Source organism: Takifugu rubripes, chromosome 1, assembly GCF_901000725.2.
Source record: "Takifugu rubripes chromosome 1, fTakRub1.2, whole genome shotgun sequence".
NCBI lineage: Eukaryota > Metazoa > Chordata > Actinopteri > Tetraodontiformes > Tetraodontidae > Takifugu > Takifugu rubripes.
Window position 1 is genome coordinate 1892608 of NC_042285.1, and position 22887 is coordinate 1915494.

The 22887-nt window shown below is 46.7% G+C and overlaps 2 protein-coding genes across 3 annotated transcripts in view; one reads left to right on the forward strand and one right to left on the reverse strand.

Annotated features, from left to right (window-relative positions):
* gucy2g (guanylate cyclase 2g) overlaps nucleotides 1–22887 on the reverse strand; it is a 62858-nt gene that overhangs the window by 32408 nt on the left and 7563 nt on the right. The window lies entirely within an intron of this gene.
* Nucleotides 7155–12400, forward strand: LOC115248881 (uncharacterized). Its single transcript, XM_029832827.1, has 2 exons — nucleotides 7155–7491; nucleotides 10102–12400. The coding sequence occupies exons 1-2, from the start codon at nucleotides 7359–7361 to the stop codon at nucleotides 12129–12131; spliced, it is 2163 nt and encodes a 720-aa protein (XP_029688687.1). The 5' UTR covers nucleotides 7155–7358; the 3' UTR covers nucleotides 12132–12400.

Here is a 22887-nt window from a genome sequence, read left to right on the forward strand (position 1 = left end):
GAAGGAATCTCTTGGATCATCTGGATCTCTTCTTTTACAGGCAGTGAACTTATGATCATGTGATCTATTGTTACTGACCTGTAATTCTGAGTCCTCTGGTCTCTTTTTCTAGTTTGAGAGTTGTAGGTACCCAGAAATGACCCCCCACAGAGATCTCCAGAAAGTCCTCCAGAGAGTACGCCAGAGAGATCTCCAGAAAGTCCTCCAGAGAATACGCCAGAGAGATCTCCAGAAAGTCCTCCAGAGAGTCCCCCAGCTCTGAGCTGACTCAGCATTCTCTGCTGAGTGTAGTTCCTCTTCTTGATGAATCACTTCTCTCAATTCATCCATCTCCTAGCAAGTTATTTCTTGTCACAATTAGATCCGTTAATATTCCAAATATTCTCCCCCTCACCTTCTTCTGCTCCTCTCCGTCTTCTCTGCCTTCATCATCCACCATTTTTGATCCGATTTTTTCGATCACTCTCTCCAGTTTTTCGATCTCTCCCTTTTTTCGATCTCTCCCTTTTTTTCGATCTCTAACTTTTTTCAATCTCTCCCTTTTTTCGATCTCCCCCTTTTTTTCGATCTCTAACTTTTTTCGATCTTTCCCTTTTTTCGATCTCTCCCTTTTTTCGATCTCTAACTTTTTTCGATCTCTCTCACCCTGTTCTCCCCCATCCCTCACAGGTATTTCTGTGGGTCTTTCTGGGGGACTTTCTGGGGGTGTCTTTGGAGGTCTCTCTGGGGGGTCTCTGGGGGTCTCTGCGGAGGTCTCTCTGGGGGTGTCTTTGGGGGTCTCTCTGGGGGTCTCTCTAGAGATTTTTCTGGGGGACTTTCTGGGGGTGTCTTTGGAGGTCTCTCTGGGGGTCTCTGCGGGGTCGTTCTGGGGTTCTCTTTGGTGATCTTTCTGGGGGTCTCTCTGGTGATCTTTCTGGGGGTCTCTCTGGTGGTCTTTCTGGGGGTCTCTCTGGGGGTCTCTCTGGGGGTCTTTCTGAAGAAAACCAACACTGAGTGACTTTGAGCTGCTGTTTCTTTTTGTAACTGAATGTGCTGTGTGCGAGCTAAGCTAATCAAATCAGTGAAGACCTACGTATAATCTCACCATTATGATTTACAGTCTTTTGCTTTGTTTGGGACCTGCTATCTTGTGTTTCCCCCCTCCCTTAGGCACATTTGAATTCTGTGTAACTAGGGACCTCCTATTTTCAATAAAAGAAGGATGGCGGAAGTTGTGCCTCAGAACGTGTTGGAGATCTGTAACTGAGCACATCTCTCCGTTCTCCTTGCAAGTAAAATTCAAAACTGTTGTTTTTGCCTCATTTGTTTTTCTCATGTTTCAGGTCGTTTGAATTGCGCATGTGCGTGCGCATGTGTTTGTGCGAGCATGAGTGTGAAAGTGGGTGTGAGCGACTGACTGAGTTGGTGTCTGCGCTCGGCGAGAGCGGCTGCCGCTCCGCTCAACTCCGTCTTCTCTGCCTTCATCCTCCACCATTCTTTATACTCTTTTTTTCCGATCACTCTCTCCATTTTTTCGCCGCCCCTTTTTCGATCCCTCCCTTTTTTCAATCTCTCTAATTTTTTCGATCTCTAACTTTTTTCGATCTTTTGCCGCTCCGCTCTACTCCGACCATCCATGCTGGATTAAAAACAACATCATCTGTTTTGGACTCACACACACACACTCACACTCACACACACTCACAGTCGCTGTTACAGCCGCTGAGATGAGCGAGGAGGTTAAAGAGAAGGCTCCAGGGAAGGCTCATCGCAAGAAGAAGGTAAAAGAACGCAACAAGCCAGCTCATCAGGTTTCGGCACAAGAGGAAAGATTTCCTTTTGTTTATTTATTGGTTTATTTCCGACACACAAGTTAGAGGCTATTTAAACGTTGTTGATGTTGAATTTGTGGTGAAATATTGCGGCGCCGTCGCCATCCCACTGATCTCTCTGGGAATACTGGTGGATCCCAGAGGCTGTTCCACAACACGGAGTCGGTTTGAACTGGTTTGTCTTGATGAAGGCGTGCGATGTGTCCGAATTCCTGTCATGGAAGAACCTTGTTATTGTTCTCTGTTCATTTCATCAGATAATATTTCCACTGATCAGAATTAGTTTGTTGTTTGATTCTGTTGCCACTCTCCCTGTGTGCGTGTGCGTGTGTGTGCGCGCATGTGTTTGTGCGAGCATGAGTGTGAAAGTGGGTGTGAGCGACTGACTGAGTTGGTGTCTGCGCTCGGCGAGAGCGGCTGCCGCTCCGCTCAACTCCGTCTTCTCTGCCTTCATCCTCCACCATTCTTTATACTCTTTTTTTTCGATCACTCTCTCCATTTTTTCGCCGCCCCTTTTTGGATCCCTCCCTTTTTTCAATCCCTCTAATTTTTTCGATCTCTTTTTTGCCGCTCCGCTCTACTCCGACCATCCATGCTGGATTAAAAACAACATCATCTGTTTTGGACTCAAACACACACACACACACACACACACACACACACTCACACACACACACACACACACACTCACAGTCGCTGTTACAGCCGCTGAGATGAGCGAGGAGGTTAAAGAGAAGGCTCCAGGGAAGGCTCATCGCAAGAAGGTAAAAGAACGCAACAAGCCAGCTCATCAGGTTTCGGCACAAGAGGAAATATTTCCTTTTGTTTATTTATTGGTTTTTTTCCAACATACAAGTTAGAGGCTATTTAAACGTTGTTGATGTTGAATTTGTGGTGAAATATTGCGGCGCCGTCGCCATCCCACTGATCTCTCTGGGAATACTGGTGGATCCCAGAGGCTGTTCCACAACACGGAGTCGGTTTGAACTGGTTTGTCTTGATGAAGGCGTGCGATGTGTCCGAATTCCTGTCATGGAAGAACCTTGTTATTGTTCTCTGTTCATTTCATCAGATAATATTTCCACTGGTCAGAATTAGTTTGTTGTTTGATCCTGGTTGATTCTGTTGCCTCACTTTGGGATGTAGGAGACGGATTTAGGAAGGAATCTCTTGGATCATCTGGATCTCTTCTTTTACAGGCAGTGAACTTATGATCATGTGATCTATTGTTACTGACCTGTAATTCTGAGTCCTCTGGTCTCTTTTTCTAGTTTGAGAGTTGTAGGTACCCAGAAATGACCCCCCACAGAAATCTCCAGAAAGTCCTCCAGAGAATACGCCAGAGAGATCTCCAGAAAGTCCTCCAGAGAATACGCCAGAGAGATCTCCAGAAAGTCCTCCAGAGAGTCCCCCAGCTCTGAGCTGACTCAGCATTCTCTGCTGAGTGTAGTTCCTCTTCTTGATGAATCACTTCTCTCAATTCATCCATCTCCTAGCAAGTTATTTCTTGTCACAATTAGATCCGTTAATATTCCAAATATTCTCCCCCTCACCTTCTTCTGCTCCTCTCCGTCTTCTCTGCCTTCATCATCCACCATTTTTGATCCGATTTTTTCGATCACTCTCCAGTTTTTCAATCTCTCCCTTTTTTCGATCTCTCCCTTTTTTTCGATCTCTAACTTTTTTCAATCTCTCCCTTTTTTCGATCTCCCCCTTTTTTTCGATCTCTAACTTTTTTCGATCTTTCCCTTTTTTCGATCTCTCCCTTTTTTCGATCTCTCTCACCCTGTTCTCCCCCATCCCTCACAGGTATTTTTGTGGGTCTTTCTGGGGGACTTTCTGGGGGTGTCTTTGGAGGTCTCTCTGGGGGGTCTCTGGGGGTCTCTGCGGAGGTCTCTCTGGGGGTGTCTTTGGGGGTCTCTCTAGAGATTTTTCTGGGGGACTTTCTGGGGGTGTCTTTGGAGGTCTCTCTGGGGGTCTCTGCGGGGTCGTTCTGGGGTTCTCTTTGGTGATCTTTCTGGGGGTCTCTCTGGTGATCTTTCTGGGGGTCTCTCTGGTGGTCTTTCTGGGGGTCTCTGCGGAGGTCTCTCTGGGGGTGTCTTTGGGGGTCTCTCTGGGGGTCTCTCTAGAGATTTTTCTGGGGGACTTTCTGGGGGTGTCTTTGGAGGTCTCTCTGGGGGTCTCTGCGGGGTCGTTCTGGGGTTCTCTTTGGTGATCTTTCTGGGGGTCTCTCTGGTGATCTTTCTGGGGGTCTCTCTGGTGATCTTTCTGGGGGTCTCTCTGGTGGTCTTTCTGGGGGTCTCTCTGGGGGTCTCTCTGGGGGTCTTTCTGAAGAAAACCAACACTGAGTGACTTTGAGCTGCTGTTTCTTTTTGTAACTGAATGTGCTGTGTGCGAGCTAAGCTAATCAAATCAGTGAAGACCTACGTATAATCTCACCATTATGATTTACAGTCTTTTGCTTTGTTTGGGACCTGCTATCTTGTGTTTCCCCCCTCCCTTAGGCACATTTGAATTCTGTGTAACTAGGGACCTCCTATTTTCAATAAAAGAAGGATGGCGGAAGTTGTGCCTCAGAACGTGTTGGAGATCTGTAACTGAGCACATCTCTCCGTTCTCCTTGCAAGTAAAATTCAAAACTGTTGTTTTTGCCTCATTTGTTTTTCTCATGTTTCAGGTCGTTTGAATTGCGCATGTGCGTGCGCATGTGTTTGTGCGAGCATGAGTGTGAAAGTGGGTGTGAGCGACTGACTGAGTTGGTGTCTGCGCTCGGCGAGAGCGGCTGCCGCTCCGCTCAACTCCGTCTTCTCTGCCTTCATCCTCCACCATTCTTTATACTCTTTTTTTTCGATCACTCTCTCCATTTTTTCGCCGCCCCTTTTTCGATCCCTCCCTTTTTTCAATCTCTAATTTTTTCGATCTCTAACTTTTTTCGATCTTTTGCCGCTCCGCTCTACTCCGACCATCCATGCTGGATTAAAAACAACATCATCTGTTTTGGACTCACACACTCACACTCACAGTCGCTGTTACAGCCGCTGAGATGAGCGAGGAGGTTAAAGAGAAGGCTCCAGGGAAGGCTCATCGCAAGAAGAAGGTAAAAGAACGCAACAAGCCGGCTCATCAGGTTTCGGCACAAGAGGAAAGATTTCCTTTTGTTTATTTATTGGTTTATTTCCGACATACAAGTTAGAGGCTATTTAAACGTTGTTGATGTTGAATTTGTGGTGAAATATTGCGGCGCCGTCGCCATCCCACTGATCTCTCTGGGAATACTGGTGGATCCCAGAGGCTGTTCCACAACACGGAGTCGGTTTGAACTGGTTTGTCTTGATGAAGGCGTGCGATGTGTCCGAATTCCTGTCATGGAAGAACCTTGTTATTGTTCTCTGTTCATTTCATCAGATAATATTTCCACTGATCAGAATTAGTTTGTTGTTTGATTCTGTTGCCACTCTCCCTGTGTGCGTGTGCGTGTGTGTGTGTAGTGGGTCTGAAATGGCCACATGTGGTTTGTTGGGTTGACAGGCACCCCCTCTTTTTCATTTTGGTATTTGGACCTTTGTATGGTTCGCAGAGGTCATTGCCGCTTTGGCACCGGTGGGTCCAGACAAACAGTCTACGCTCTGCTTTTGCTCTGCGCATGTGCAACGAATAAAATACACTGCGCAGCAGTAGCGTGAGCTAACAACTCTCGTGTCGTGTGTCTGGACCCACAGGTATGTAAAATGTACTATTTGTACAGTTCTTTTCAGTTAAACTATGTGCAACGAATAAAATACACTGCGCAGCAGTAGCGTGAGCTAACAACTCTCGTGTCGTGTGTCTGGACCCACAGTTATACCGTAGCTCAGCCGCTCAGCGCCCGCTGCCTGAGTGGCTCATGCTGCCGGACCAGAGACCCCTAGCTCTGGCGCCGGTAACATTTGGGGGCTCGTCCGGGATAATTGGCGTTTCTGCCTAGTGAAGTGAGTGTCGCGACGACGTGAAACGGTGCCCAAAGCTTCAGGGAAGGCTGCAGTCCAGAGCGTCATCCAGAGAGCGGAAGTCACCAGAGTAACGCCAAGATGGCCACTGTCACCCCACGGCGGATGCTGATCTTCAAGATCCAGAAGAATCTTTCATATTTGAGTACAGACCAGCTATTGGCAGTTGTGAGTTCAATAGACGATGGCAGCAAAACTCACGAGGTTAAAGATTTGAGTGAACCAGAACTGTATGACCTGATTGTGGACTACCTCAGGAGTGAGAAATTAAGTGCTATGGAAGATGAAGGTATGACTCAACTCCTTATCCTGAATGACATGCTGAGTGACCTGCTGGCCACAGACCCCGGTGGAAGTGAAGCTCGCCAGACTGCGCCGGAGACAGGACAGCCAGTGGAGGAGTCATCACCCCACCAGGAGCAGCTATCCACTTCACCTCATTCTGATCATCACGACACAGTCACACAATCCACCACAACCCCACACAACCACAACATTCCCACACAGTCATTGCAGATGAACAAAGACATTCATCCCCTTTCACCTACACCACTGGACAAAGATGCACACACTAACAGCCCATCACAAGACAGAGACATTCACATGCATCCAGCACCTTCACGAAGAGACAGTGGACTGCCAGCAAGGAACTTTGACACTTCCACAGTCACCAGGGCTTTCACCGCAGGCGTTGATGGATCTCCCCATGGTAGAGTAAGTCTGTCATCCAGCATGGGAGACCAGGTATTGAGGGTGAATGATTTTGCAGCTCTGCTCCCACGCAGAGAATTTAAGTTACATGGTGGACAAATCTCTGATGTTGGGTCTGATATGTCATACAGTAACCTTTGTAAACAAATCGAAGAAGGTATACAGGAAGGTTTTACTGAGTCAGAGGTGATTCGCACTGTGATGAAAATAATGAAACCAGGTACGTTCAGAGAAATGTTGACAAACAAAAGTGATTTAACTGTTGATGAGCTAAAGCGGTTTCTCCGCGCACATATCAGGGACAAAAGCAGCACTGAACTTTTTCAAGAGTTAAGTAATGCTAAACAACAGGACAAAGAGAGTCCTCAACAATTCCTATACAAGATAATGGGTTTAAAACAGCGTGTTTTGTTTGAGTCACAACAACCTGGTGCAGAGTTTAGCTACGACAAAAAGCTGGTTCAGGGCACCTTTCTTCACACTTTGTATCAAGGTCTGAATGAGAAAAATAACCATGTTCGTTATGATCTCAAACCTCTTCTCACAGACTCGCAGGTTAGTGATGACTTTCTTTTGGACCAGATAACTAAGTCTACCAGTGAGGAGACAGAGAGACTCAGACGCCTTGGCACAGTAGCTAAAAAACCGACCAGTGACTGTGAGCCCAGCTCAGCTTGACTGTAGTGACTCAACTAAGCAGACTAGAGTTGACACTGAGTTACAGGCTAACCGTGCCGCTATTGAAGAACTGACTGCACAAGTGTCCTCCCTGACCAAACAGCTGGCTCAAGTGGTGAGGCCTGCTGACACTGCCATCCCTGTGAACACACACTCAGCCACAGCCCAGCCAATGCCACCAACATCTGAAGCCCGTGGCAGATGCAGCAACTGTGTTCAGCAGGGCAAGATGAGTTGCCCTCACTGCTTCGTATGTGGCCAAGCTGGACATCGGGCGGTCGGCTGTCTTCAAAGGAGGACGTCGGGAAACGGGATGAGGTCACTGGAAAAGGGCAGCCAGTGACCGCGACAGCTAAGGAACCCCCAGCCCAACCCAGCATGTCTAAGGCAGCAAGTCCTGTAAAAACAAAAGCACAGTGTCAACCACCAACAAAGAAACGCTTAGCACAGCTCATAGGAAAGCGATGTATGGTCTCATGTACTCTCAATGGTGTTCCTCTCCAGATGTTGCTTGACTCAGGGGCTCAAGTGACGATGGTGGGGAGAGGCTGGATGGAAGAAGCACTCCCCCATGTCGATATCCAGCCACTTGAATCCCTCCCTCTTGATGAGCCGCTGGTGATTTCTGCAGCAAATGGCACAGATGTCCCCTTTGATGGATGGGCAGATGTTGAACTCCAAATCGGTAACAAGCACTGTGGATATGTCACTATTCAAGTGCCAATGCTAATCAGCCAGAACTGTCTCAACTGTCCTCTCTTAGGCAGCAATGTTTTAGTTGAGATAATCAAAGAACAGAGAAGTGAGGTTGATATTTCTGCTTTATTAAAAGAAACCTTAAGTATAGATGACAGTGCTGTAGAAGCCCTAGTTGCTGCTTGCCAGATGTTGACCCCAGGTGAGACAGCTGTAGAGTGCAGGGTGAGAACAGGGAAGACGGGTTCCACCATTCCTGCAGGGCAGATTTGTGAGGTGAGGTGCAGAGTCAGGGAATGGCTAAGTGGTGGGGTTATGCTCTTCCAACCCGATGTAGTGAGTAACTGTCCTGAGGGGTTGGATTTGTTTCAGGCCTTAGTTGATGTTCCAAGTGGGTCCACAAAAATTGTCAAGATACCTGTTCAAAACCCCACTAAACATGACATCTACCTCCCTAAGAGAACAGTTTTAGGAACATTAGAGGAAGTTACTGAAGTTAAACCAGTGAACTGTTTTCCCGGTGGGTTAGAACCCATGTCCCCTAACACTGTTAGTACATCCTCAGCTCAGGTTAGCACAGACAAACAAAGAGGAACAAGTGAGAAAAACAAGACAGAGGACACAACAACACAGAGATGGCATCCCCCTGTTGATGTGTCGCACCTGGAGAGACATGAACAAAACATAGTCAGAGACATGTTGTATGAGGAGTCAGATGTCTTCGCCAAAGATGACTGTGACATTGGGTGCATCCCAAGCCTGCAATTGAAAATCCATCTGAAGGATGACACGCCAGTGCAGACGTCCTACAACTCTGTCCCGAAGCCCTTGTACAGGGAGGTGAAGGACTATGTACAAAATCTTCTTGACCAGGGCTGGATCAGAAAGTCTACTTCTTCCTACTCATCTCCAGTGGTCTGTGTTAGGAAGAAGGACAAGAGTTTGCGTCTGTGTATTGATTTTAGAGGCTTGAATCGGAAAACCATCCCCGACCGCCACCCTCTTCCACGCATCCAAGATCTGTTGGACAGTCTGGGGGGGGTACTCATGGTTCTCCATACTCGACCAGGGTAGTGCATACCATCAAGGGTTTGTCGATGAGAGCTCCAGACATCTGACTGCCTTTAGCACACCCTGGGGGCTTTATGAGTGGACCCGCCTCCCATTTGGTCTAACAAACGCCCCAGCAGCTTTTCAAAGATGTATGGAGGGAGTTCTTGACGGGTTAAGGGACGAGTGCTGTTCTCCATATTTGGACGACGTTCTCTGTTTTTCCAAGACTTTTCATGACCATGTTGAAGATCTGAGACGGGTGCTCTGTCGCCTGCGAGAGTATGGTATCAAATTACGTCCAAAAAAATGTGACCTGTTTAAAAGCCAGGTCAGGTATTTAGGACGCTTAGTGACTCGCGAAGGTGTTCAGATTGACCCTGAAGATATTGAGGCAGTTCAGCATTTGAAAGAGAAAGAGCCAAAGAATGTGGGAGAGGTCAGAGCCCTCTTAGGTTTTTTAGGCTATTACAGAACATTCATACAGGACTTTTCTAGGATAGCAAGACCTCTGTTTCAGCTGATAGAGAGTCCTAGTGAGCCTAGCCAGAGAGCTACCAAGGTTAAGTCAAAAAATACTAAGAGTGGTCAGCTCTTATCCAAAACACCTGTGTATTGGACACCAGATCATAGTGCTGTAGTATCACGCCTGGTGGATATGTTAACCAGTCCACCCATTTTGGCTTATCCAGACTATGACTTACCTTTTGTACTCCACACAGATGCCTCGAACGAAGGTCTGGGTGCTGTGCTCTATCAACAGCAGGGAAACAAGCTCCGGGTTATTGCTTATGGCTCCAGGACACTCACACCTGCTGAGAAAAACTACCATCTCCATTCTAGCAAGCTTGAGTTCCTGGCGTTAAAGTGGGCAATCTGTGATAAATTTAGAGATTACCTCTATTACGCCCCCACTTTCACAGTATACACGGATAATAACCCCCTTACATATGTTTTGAGCTCAGCCAGGTTGAACGCAGTCGGACATCGTTGGGTGGGTGAATTAGCCGACTTTCATTTCACCATCAAATATCGTCCAGGCAAGTCAAACACTGATGCTGACACTCTGTCAAGACACCCAGTGCATCTTGATGGTCACCTGAAAGAGTTCACAGAGACAGTGTCCCCTGATGTAGTCTCCGCCATCTGGCAGGGAGACACAGCTGTAAAAGACGGTGATGTGCCGTGGGTGGCTGCATTACAGCTGCAGTCGGATGTAAGTGACGCACACTTTGGAGGCACCCCTGTCATCACACCAGAGAGTGTCAGAGATGCACAGAAAGAAGATGCTCCTATCTGTGAGGTGATAAACCTAAAGAAAAATGGATGGAGTCCTCAGGATAAAGGAAAGAGACAAATGGGACGAGAAACACGCAGACTGGTACACGAATGGAACAGACTCAGACTTGACAAAGGGATTTTGTACAGACAGACAGGACAGAGGAAACAGTTGGTTCTCCCCAGTAAACTGAAGGCCACCGTGTTAAAACACCTGCATGATGACATGGGACATGTGGGCGCTGATAAAGTCATACATTTAGCACGAGAAAGGTTTTATTGGCCTTTTATGCAACAGGACATAGAAGATTATGTGATTCGCCAGTGTCAGTGTATTAAACAAAAACATCCAAACAGACCAGAGAGAGCACCTATGGGTTCTATAACAACCAGTGCCCCATTTGAGCTCATCTCAATTGATTATTTACATCTTGAACAGAGTAAAGGTGGTTATGAGTACATTTTAGTCCTGGTAGATCACTTTACTCGGTTTGGTCAAGCGTATGCCACAAAAAACAAATCTGGCAGAACAGCAGCCGAGAAAATCTTCTATGACTTTATCCCTCGCTTCGGGTACCCTGCAAAGCTACATCATGATCAGGGCCGGGAGTTTGAAAACAGTCTCTTCCAGAGACTTCAGCAGCTCGCGGGAATTTCCCACTCACGAACCACTCCCTACCATCCGCAGGGGAATCCTGTCGAGCGCCTGAACAGGACACTTCTACAGATGCTCCGCACTCTGCAGGAGGAGAAAAAAACAGAGTGGAAGGATCACCTACCTCACATTGTCCACGCGTACAACTGTACAAGACATGAGGGAACAGGTTATTCACCATTTTTTCTTCTTTATGGTAGAGCTCCACGTTTGCCTGTAGATCTGCTCTTTGACTTGAAACCTGAAGAGGAACCACGGTCCAGGCACGAGTATGCACAGAAATGGGCTTCACGCATGCAGGAAGCATACAAAATTGCTTCAGAAACCAGTGGGAAGCGTTCAGCTAAGGGAAAGAAGTATTATGATCAGCATGTGAAAGGTATTACACTGCAGCCTGGAGATCGTGTGCTTGTCAGGAATCTGTCGGAGAGGGGTGGTCCGGGCAAACTTAGAGCTTATTGGGAGAAAAAGGTTCATCGAGTGGTTGAAAAGATGGGAGACGGACCTGTTTACAGAGTTCAACCAGAAACAGGAGAACGCACTCTCCGTGTGTTGCATCGCAACCTTCTGCTACCTGTTAATGATTTGCCTTTAGAAGTCCCACCGAGTCAATCCGCACCTAGACAGAGACAAAGACAGACAGACTGTTACAGAAACAACAGAGAGACAGTGGAGCAGGAGTCTGAACACTCTGAGGAAGAGGAGGAATACACATATTGCCTTCGAACAACCCCAGTATATAGCAGGAGGAGAGTCAGACCGGCAAGTCCTCAGTCTAACCCACCAGATGAGCTCCGACCTATAGCCCCAGAGTTTCAACCACTGAGACGTATTGAAAGGTCAACTGAACAACAACGTGATCCTGTCACCGTCCCAGATCCAGTGCAGACACCAGATCAGCAGGCAGCTGTTCCACCACCAGCTCAGGAAGTGCAAGGAGAACTCATAACTGATGACACTGCGGAGGAGGCTGATTCAAGAGAGCAGGAGGACAATGATGAGCCTGCAGTGGAACTGTCTGAGGAGGAAGTGCAACCTGTGAGGAGGTCAGCTCGAGCACAGAGACCTCGAGAAATGCTCACATATGACAATCTTGGACAACCATCATACCAGTTTTGGGGACCAGGTGCAAACCTGATGTTCGCCTATGCCCCTTACCCCATGTCTCATCTCTCATTACCCCTCAATCCATGTCCCATACCCTCCTTTTACCCAGCTGTCCCCGAACATTGTTTCTACCCTGCACAAGCAGTGTGGACATGCTAGAGACACACAAAGACTTGAAGGACGGACGAGACCAGACTTCACTGTACACATACACACCTACACCTGCACACACTTACACACACATGCTTATACATACACACCTACACTGGCGCACACTTATACATATACACACATAACTGTACGTTGACAATTGGACTGTTTTGAGACATTTTCTTTTAATATTTTTGTTAGTTTGGTTCTAGATGTCTGGAGACATCTCTTGAAGCAGGGGAGAGTGTAGTGGGTCTGAAATGGCCACATGTGGTTTGTTGGGTTGACAGGCACCCCCTCTTTTTCATTTTGGTATTTGGACCTTTGTATGGTTCGCAGAGGTCATTGCCGCTTTGGCACCGGTGGGTCCAGACAAACAGTCTACGCTCTGCTTTTGCTCTGCGCATGTGCAACGAATAAAATACACTGCGCAGCAGTAGCGTGAGCTAACAACTCTCGTGTCGTGTGTCTGGACCCACAGGTATGTAAAATGTACTATTTGTACAGTTCTTTTCAGTTAAACTATGTGCAACGAATAAAATACACTGCGCAGCAGTAGCGTGAGCTAACAACTCTCGTGTCGTGTGTCTGGACCCACAGTTATACCGTAGCTCAGCCGCTCAGCGCCCGCTGCCTGAGTGGCTCATGCTGCCGGACCAGAGACCCCTAGCTCTGGCGCCGGTAACATGTGCGCGCATGTGTTTGTGCGAGCATGAGTGTGAAAGTGGGTGTGAGCGACTGACTGAGTTGGTGTCTGCGCTCGGCGAGAGCGGCTGCCGCTCCGCTCAACTCCGTCTTCTCTGCCTTCATCCTCCACCATTCTTTATACTCTTTTTTTTCGATCACTCTCTCCATTTTTTCGCCGCCCCTTTTTGGATCCCTCCCTTTTTTCAATCCCTCTAATTTTTTCGATCTCTTTTTTGCCGCTCCGCTCTACTCCGACCATCCATGCTGGATTAAAAACAACATCATCTGTTTTGGACTCAAACACACACACACACACACACACACACACACACACACACACACACACACACACACTCACAGTCGCTGTTACAGCCGCTGAGATGAGCGAGGAGGTTAAAGAGAAGGCTCCAGGGAAGGCTCATCGCAAGAAGGTAAAAGAACGCAACAAGCCGGCTCATCAGGTTTCGGCACAAGAGGAAAGATTTCCTTTTGTTTATTTATTGGTTTTTTTCCAACATACAAGTTAGAGGCTATTTAAACGTTGTTGATGTTGAATTTGTGGTGAAATATTGCGGCGCCGTCGCCATCCCACTGATCTCTCTGGGAATACTGGTGGATCCCAGAGGCTGTTCCACAACACGGAGTCGGTTTGAACTGGTTTGTCTTGATGAAGGCGTGCGATGTGTCCGAATTCCTGTCATGGAAGAACCTTGTTATTGTTCTCTGTTCATTTCATCAGATAATATTTCCACTGGTCAGAATTAGTTTGTTGTTTGATCCTGGTTGATTCTGTTGCCTCACTTTGGGATGTAGGAGACGGATTTAGGAAGGAATCTCTTGGATCATCTGGATCTCTTCTTTGACAGGCAGTGAATTTATGATCATGTGATCTATTGTTACTGACCTGTAATTCTGAGTCCTCTGGTCTCTTTTTCTAGTTTGAGAGTTGTAGGTACCCAGAAATGACCCCCCACAGAGATCTCCAGAAAGTCCTCCAGAGAATACGCCAGAGAGATCTCCAGAAAGTCCTCCAGAGAATACGCCAGAGAGATCTCCAGAAAGTCCTCCAGAGAGTCCCCCAGCTCTGAGCTGACTCAGCATTCTCTGCTGAGTGTAGTTCCTCTTCTTGATGAATCACTTCTCTCAATTCATCCATCTCCTAGCAAGTTATTTCTTGTCACAATTAGATCCGTTAATATTCCAAATATTCTCCCCCTCACCTTCTTCTGCTCCTCTCCGTCTTCTCTGCCTTCATCATCCACCATTTTTGATCCGATTTTTTCGATCACTCTCTCCAGTTTTTCGATCTCTCCCTTTTTTTCGATCTCTAACTTTTTTCAATCTCTCCCTTTTTTCGATCTCCCCCTTTTTTTCGATCTCTAACTTTTTTCGATCTTTCCCTTTTTTCGATCTCTCCCTTTTTTCGATCTCTAACTTTTTTCGATCTCTCTCACCCTGTTCTCCCCCATCCCTCACAGGTATTTCTGTGGGTCTTTCTGGGGGACTTTCTGGGGGTGTCTTTGGAGGTCTCTCTGGGGGGTCTCTGGGGGTCTCTGCGGAGGTCTCTCTGGGGGTGTCTTTGGGGGTCTCTCTGGGGGTCTCTCTAGAGATTTTTCTGGGGGACTTTCTGGGGGTGTCTTTGGAGGTCTCTCTGGGGGTCTCTGCGGGGTCGTTCTGGGGTTCTCTTTGGTGATCTTTCTGGGGGTCTCTCTGGTGATCTTTCTGGGGTTCTCTCTGGTGGTCTTTCTGGGGGTCTCTCTGGGGGTCTCTCTGGGGGTCTTTCTGAAGAAAACCAACACTGAGTGACTTTGAGCTGCTGTTTCTTTTTGTAACTGAATGTGCTGTGTGCGAGCTAAGCTAATCAAATCAGTGAAGACCTACGTATAATCTCACCATTATGATTTACAGTCTTTTGCTTTGTTTGGGACCTGCTATCTTGTGTTTCCCCCCTCCCTTAGGCACATTTGAATTCTGTGTAACTAGGGACCTCCTATTTTCAATAAAAGAAGGATGGCGGAAGTTGTGCCTCAGAACGTGTTGGAGATCTGTAACTGAGCACATCTCTCCGTTCTCCTTGCAAGTAAAATTCAAAACTGTTGTTTTTGCCTCATTTGTTTTTCTCATGTTTTAGGTCGTTTGAACCTAACACTGTGTCTGTTGTTGTTATTGTTGTTAATGTTGTTTACCAGGGAAGAGGAGCTGTTGATACCTGTGGGTAGTTTTAACTGGTGCCTTGCTTTTTTCAAGCTGTCAGAAATGGTTCTGCTATCAGAAACATTCGGTAAATCAGTTTATTTTCTGATTTAATCTTCTTTTCAGCCAGCGTCTTTCAAACATCTTAGTTTACCAACACAGGCCTTTGGAGATGTTTGCTGCACTCTCACTTGTAGTGTGTGTGTGTGTGTGTGTGTGTGTGTGTGTGTGTTTGAAAGAGAGAGAGAGAATGAGATGGAGGGAGTTGGAGCTGCTCAGAGCAGGAAAGAGCTCGAATGTGTCTCCTTTGCTTAATCTGGGCAGTCTCGTTGGCTCCTCTCCCTGTGTGAGTGTGTTTGTGAAAGTGTGCGTGCGCATGTGCGTGCGCATGTGTTTGTGCGAGCGTGAGTGTGAAAGTGGATGTGAGCGACTGACTGAGTTGGTGTCTGGCTCATCAGGTTTCGGCACAAGAGGAAAGATTTCCTTTTGTTTATTTATTGGTTTATTTCCGACACACAAGTTAGAGGCTATTTAAACGTTGTTGATGTTGAATTTGTGGTGAAATATTGTGGTGCCGTCGCCATCCCACTGATCTCTCTGGGAATACTGGTGGATCCCAGAGGCTGTTCCACAACACGGAGTCGGTTTGAACTGGTTTGTCTTGATGAAGGCGTGCGATGTGTCCGAATTCCTGTCATGGAAGAACCTTGTTATTGTTCTCTGTTCATTTCATCAGATAATATTTCCACTGGTCAGAATTAGTTTGTTGTTTGATCCTGGTTGATTCTGTTGCCTCACTTTGGGATGTAGGAGACGGATTTAGGAAGGAATCTCTTGGATCATCTGGATCTCTTCTTTTACAGGCAGTGAACTTATGATCATGTGATCTATTGTTACTGACCTGTAATTCTGAGTCCTCTGGTCTCTTTTTCTAGTTTGAGAGTTGTAGGTACCCAGAAATGACCCCCCACAGAGATCTCCAGAGACACCCCCAGAGATACTCCCTGAGAGTCCTCCAGCGAGTCCCCCAGCTCTGAGCTGACTCAGCATTCTCTGCTGAGTGTAGTTCCTCTTCTTGATGAATCACTTCTCTCAATTCGTCCATCTCCTCGCAAGTTATTTCTTGTCAGTTAGATCCATTAATACTCCAAATATTCTCCCCCTCCGTTTCTTCTGCTCCTCTCCGTCTTCTCTGCCTTCATCCTCCACCATTCTTTATCCTCTTTTTTTTCGATCACTCTCTCCATTTTTTCGACCTCTAACTTTTTTCGATCTCTAACTTTTTTCGATCTCTCGTTTTTTTCGATTTCTAACTTTTTTCGATTTCTAACTTTTTTCGATCTCTAACTTTTTTTGATTTCTAACTTTTTTCGATTTCTAACTTTTTTCGATCTCTAACTTTTTTCGATCTCTCTCACCCTGTTCTCCCCCATCCCTCATAGGTCTTTCTGGAGGCCTCTCTGGGGGTGTCTTTGGAGGTCTCTGTGGAGGTCTCTTTGGAGGTATTTCTGTGGGTCTTTCTGGGGGTGTCTCTGGAGGTCTCTCTGGGGGTCTCTGTGGGGGTCTCTCGAGAGATCTTTCTGGGGGACTTTCTGGGGGTGTCTTTGGAGGTCTCTCTGGGGGTCTCTCGAGAGATCTTTCTGGGGGACTTTCTGGGGGTGTCTTTGGAGGTCTCTCTGGGGGGTCTCTGCGGGGGGTCTTTCTGGGGTCTCTGCGGAGGTCTCTCTGGGGGTATCTGCGGGGGTCTTTCTGGGGGTGTCTTTGGAGGTCTCTCTGGGGGTCTCTCTAGAGATTTTTTCTGGGGGAATTTCTGGGTGTGTCTTTGGAGGTCACTTTGGAGGTCTCTCTGGGGGGTCTCTGCGGGGGGTCTTTCTGGGTGTGTCTTTGGAGGTCACTTTGGAGGTCTCTCTGGGGGGTCTCTGCGGAGGTCTCTCTGGGGGTGTCTGCGGGGGTCTTTCTGGGGTTCTCTTTGGAGGTCTCTGGGGGTCACTTTGGAGGTCTCTTGGGGTCACTTTGGAGGTCTCTCTGGGGGTCTCTGCGGGGGTCATACTGGGGTTCTCTCTGGTGATCTTTCTGGGGGTCTCTCTGGAGGTCTTTCTGGGGTTCTCTCTGGTGATCTTTCTGGGGGTCTCTCTGGGGGTCTTTCTGGGGTTCTCTCTGGTGATCTTTCTGGGGGTCTCTCTGGGGGTCTTTCTGAAGAAAACCAACACTGAGTGACTTTGACCTGCTGTTTCTTTTTGTAGAGGAAAAAGCCTGTTGTCAGGGGTAGTTTGTGCTGAATCACAGGCAGTAAATCATTACTTCAGACATGAAACAAACAATCTGGCAATGCGGAAGTGCTTTCTAATGCACAAAATGAAACTATGTAAAATGATTTTACTCTAATAGGACAGGTTGACTTTAGTTTTATGCTTTTACCTGCCAGTAGAGTGGTAATATTTCTATTTATAATTTGTCTTCTCATACTGTATATTTATATTTAGAGAGGAAATGCAACAATTTGTCTGAATGCTCGGTAATTAGTTGCGATTGCGAGCCATGGCCAGCAGATGTCAGTGTTGATTCAAATGCTCTATTAAAACCAGAGTTTCTAAAAGGACAGTTGAAATATGGTGAGTTGTTATCATTACTATTCCATTTACTGTGTGTGTGTGGGGGGGGGGGGCTGTTCAGAGCAACTGAAAGCTCTAAATTCAATCCTTGGTTCCCTGAGGATCTCAAAGGATGATACAGTATAATTGTACTGGGCAAACCGGCTCATGTCAGCATAATCCACTTACAATGCACATACTCACACACACAAACACACACATACACACGCATGATCAATAATCACAGTGATCTGCCACATTGGGTTTTCCTCTATGTTCATTATTGATAAGGCAGAGAGGAGGAAAGGTGTGATGGGAACTGAAGCGTTTCTATCCTGGCAACAGTAATTCATCATCTCTGTGTCTGTTGTTGTTGTTGTTGTTGTTGTTTACCAGGGAAGAGGAGCTGTTGATACCTGTGGGTAGTTTTAACTGGTGCCTTGCTTTTTTCAAGCTGTCAGAAATGGTTCTGCTATCAGAAACATTCGGTAAATCAGTTTATTTTCTGATTTAATCTTCTTTTCAGCCAGCGTCTTTCAAACATCTTAGTTTACCAACACAGGCCTTTGGAGATGTTTGCTGCACTCTCACTTGTAGTGTGTGTGTGTGTGTGTGTGTGTGTGCGTGTGTGTGTGTTTGAAAGAGAGAGAGAGAATGAGATGGAGGGAGTTGGAGATGCTTAGAGCAGGAAAGAGCTCGAATGTGTCTCCTTTGCTTAATCTGGGCAGTCTCGTTGGCTCCTCTCCCTGTGTGAGTGTGTTTGTGAAAGTGTGCGTGCGCATGTGCGTGCGCATGTGTTTGTGCGAGCGTGAGTGTGAAAGTGGGTGTGAGCGACTGACTGAGTTGGTGTCTGGCTCATCAGGTTTCGGCACAAGAGGAAAGATTTCCTTTTGTTTATTTATTGGTTTATTTCCGACACACAAGTTAGAGGCTATTTAAACGTTGTTGATGTTGAATTTGTGGTGAAATATTGTGGTGCCGTCGCCATCCCACTGATCTCTCTGGGAATACTGGTGGATCCCAGAGGCTGTTCCACAGCACGGAGTCGGTTTGAACTGGTTTGTCTTGATGAAGGCGTGCGATGTGTCCGAATTCCTGTCATGGAAGAACCTTGTTATTGTTCTCTGTTCATTTCATCAGATAATATTTCCACTGATCAGAATTAGTTTGTTGTTTGATCCTGGTTGATTCTGTTGCCTCACTTTGGGATGTAGGAGACGGATTTAGGAAGGAATCTCTTGGATCATCTGGATCTCTTCTTTTACAGGCAGTGAACTTATGATCATGTGATCTATTGTTACTGACCTGTAATTCTGAGTCATCTGGTCTCTTTTTCTAGTTTGAGAGTTGTAGGTACCCAGAAATGACCCCCCACAGAAATCTCCAGAAAGTCCTCCAGAGAATACGCCAGAGAGATCTCCAGAAAGTCCTCCAGAGAATACGCCAGAGAGATCTCCAGAAAGTCCTCCAGAAAGTCCTCCAGCTCTGAGCTGACTCAGCATTCTCTGCTGAGTGTAGTTCCTCTTCTTGATGAATCACTTCTCTCAATTCGTCCATCTCCTCGCAAGTTATTTCTTGTCAGTTAGATCCATTAATATTCCAAATATTCTCCCCCTCCGTTTCTTCTGCTCCTCTCCGTCTTCTCTGCCTTCATCCTCCACCATTCTTTATCCTCTTTTTTTTCCATCACTCTCTCCATTTTTTCGATCTCTCCATTTTTTCGATCTCTAACTTTTTTCGATCTCTCGTTTTTTTCGATTTCTAACTTTTTTCGATTTCTAACTTTTTTCGATTTCTAACTTTTTTCGATCTCTAACTTTTTTCAATCTCTCTCACCCTGTTCTCCCCCATCCCTCACAGGTCTTTCTGGAGGCCTCTCTGGGGGTGTCTTTGGAGGTCTCTGTGGAGGTCTCTTTGGAGGTATTTCTGTGGGTCTTTCTGGGGGTGTCTCTGGAGGTCTCTCTGGGGGTCTCTGCGGGGGTCTCTCGAGAGATCTTTCTGGGGGACTTTCTGGGGGTGTCTTTGGAGGTCTCTCTGGGGGTCTCTCGAGAGATCTTTCTGGGGGACTTTCTGGGTGTGTCTTTGGAGGTCACTTTGGAGGTCTCTCTGGGGGGTCTCTGCGGGGGGGTCTTTCTGGGGTCTCTGCGGAGGTCTCTCTGGGGGTGTCTGCGGGGGTCTTTCTGGGGTTCTCTTTGGAGGTCTCTGGGGGTCACTTTGGAGGTCTCTCTGGGGGTCACTTTGGAGGTCTCTCTGGGGGTCTCTGCGGGGGTCGTTCTGGGGTTCTTTCTGGGGTTCTCTCTGGTGATCTTTCTGGGGGTCTCTCTGGGGGTCTTTCTGGGGTTCTCTCTGGTGATCTTTCTGGGGGTCTCTCTGGGGGTCTTTCTGAAGAAAACCAACACTGAGTGACTTTGAGCTGCTGTTTCTTTTTGTAGAGGAAAAAGCCTGTTGTCAGGGGTAGTTTGTGCTGAATCACAGGCAGTAAATCATTACTTCAGACATGAAACAAACAATCTGGCAATGCGGAAGTGCTTTCTAATGCACGAAATGAAACTAAGTAAAATGATTTTACTCTAATAGGACAGGTTGACTTTAGTTTTATGCTTTTACCTACCAGTAGAGTGGTAATATTTCTATTTATAATTTGTCTTCTCATACTGTATATTTATATTTAGAGAGGAAATGCAACAATTTGTCTGAATGCTCGGTAATTAGTTGCGATTGCGAGCCATGGCCAGCAGATGTCAGTGTTGATTCAAATGCTCTATTAAAACCAGAGTTTCTAAAAGGACAGTTGAAATATGGTGAGTTGTTATCATTACTATTCCATTTACTGTGTGTGTGTGTGTGTGGGCGGGGGGGGGGGGGCTGTTCAGAGCAACTGAAAGCTCTAAATTCAATCCTTGGTTCCCTGAGGATCTCAAAGGATGATACAGTATAATTGTACTGGGCAAACCGGCTCATGTCAGCATAATCCACTTACAATGCACATACTCACACACACAAACACACACACACACACGCATGATCAATAATCACAGTGATCTGCCACATTGGGTTTTCCTCTATGTTCATTATTGATAAGGCAGAGAGGAGGAAAGGTGTGATGGGAACTGAAGCGTTTCTATCCTGGCAACAGTAATTTATCATCTCTGTGTCTGTTGTTGTTGTTGTTGTTGTTGTTGTTTACCAGGGAAGAGGAGCTGTTGATACCTGTGGGTAGTTTTAACTGGTGCCTTGCTTTTTTCAAGCTGTCAGAAATGGTTCTGCTATCAGAAACATTCGGTAAATCAGTTTATTTTCTGATTTAATCTTCTTTTCAGCCAGCGTCTTTCAAACATCTTAGTTTACCAACACAGGCCTTTGGAGATGTTTGCTGCACTCTCACTTGTAGTGTGTGTGTGTGTGTGTGTGTGTGTGTGTGTGTGTGTGTGTGTGTGTTTGAAAGAGAGAGAGAGAATGAGATGGAGGGAGTTGGAGATGCTTAGAGCAGGAAAGAGCTCGAATGTGTCTCCTTTGCTTAATCTGGGCAGTCTCGTTGGCTCCTCTCCCTGTGTGAGTGTGTTTGTGAAAGTGTGCGTGCGCATGTGCGTGCGCATGTGTTTGTGCGAGCGTGAGTGTGAAAGTGGGTGTGAGCGACTGACTGAGTTGGTGTCTGGCTCATCAGGTTTCGGCACAAGAGGAAAGATTTCCTTTTGTTTATTTATTGGTTTATTTCCGACACACAAGTTAGAGGCTATTTAAACGTTGTTGATGTTGAATTTGTGGTGAAATATTGTGGTGCCGTCGCCATCCCACTGATCTCTCTGGGAATACTGGTGGATCCCAGAGGCTGTTCCACAACACGGAGTCGGTTTGAACTGGTTTGTCTTGATGAAGGCGTGCGATGTGTCCGAATTCCTGTCATGGAAGAACCTTGTTATTGTTCTCTGTTTATTTTCTCAGATAATATTTCCACTGATCAGAATTAGTTTGTTGTTTGATCCTGGTTGATTCTGTTGCCTCACTTTGGGCCCCAGCTTGATGTAGGAGACAGATTTAGGATGGAATCTCCTGGATCAATTGGATCTCTTCTTTTACAGTCAGTGAACTTATGATCATGTGATTTGTATTGTTACTGACCTGTAATTCTGAGTCCTCTGGTCTCTTTTTCTAGTTTGAGAGTTGTAGGTACCCAGAAATGACCCCCCACAGAAATCTCCAAAGAGACCCCCAGAGATACCCCCTGAGAGACCTCCAGCGAGTCCCCCAGCTCTGAGCTGACTCAGCATTCTCTGCTGAGTGTAGTTCTTCTTCTTGATGAATCACTTCCCTCAATTCATCCATCTCCTCGCAAGTTATTTCTTGTCAGTTAGATCCATTAATACTCCAAATATTCTCCCCCTCCGTTTCTTCTGCTCCTCTCCGTCTTCTCTGCCTTCATCCTCCACCATTCTTTATCCTCTTTTTTTTCGATCACTCTCTCCATTTTTTCGATCTCTCCATTTTTTCGATCTCTAACTTTTTTCGATCTCTCCCTTTTTTCGATTTCTAACTTTTTTCGATTTCTAACTTTTTTCGATCTCTCTCACCCTGTTCTCCCCCATCCCTCACAGGTCTTTCTGGAGGCCTCTCTGGGGGTGTCTCTGGAGGTCTCTCTGGGGGTCTCTGCGGGGGTCTCTCGAGAGATCTTTCTGGGGGACTTTCTGGGGGGGTCTTTGGAGGTCTCTCTGGGGGGTCTCTGCGGGGGGTCTTTCTGGGGTCTCTGCGGAGGTCTCTCTGGGGGTGTCTGCGGGGGTCTTTCTGGGGTTCTCTTTGGAGGTCTCTGGGGGTCACTTTGGAGGTCTCTCTGGGGGTCACTTTGGAGGTCTCTCTGGGGGTCTCTGCGGGGGGTCTTTCTGGGTTCTCTGCGAATGTCTCTCTGGGGGTCTCTGCGGGGTCGTTCTGGGGTTCTCTCTGGTGATCTTTCTGGGGTTCTCTCTGGTGATCTTTCTGGGGGTCTCTCTGGGGGTCTTTCTGGGGTTCTCTCTGGTGATCTTTCTGGGGGTCTTTCTGGGGGTCTTTCTGAAGAAAACCAACATTGAGTGACTTTGAGCTGCTGTTTCTTTTTGTAGAGGAAAAACCCTGGGCTCAGGGGTAGTTTGTCCTGAATCACAGGCAGTAAATCATTACTTCAGACATGAAACAAACAATCTGGCAATGCGGAAGTGCTTTCTAATGCACGAAATGAAACTAAGTAAAATGATTTTACTCTGATAGGACAGGCTGACTTTAGTTTTATGCTTTTACCTACCAGTAGAGTGGTAATATTTCTATTT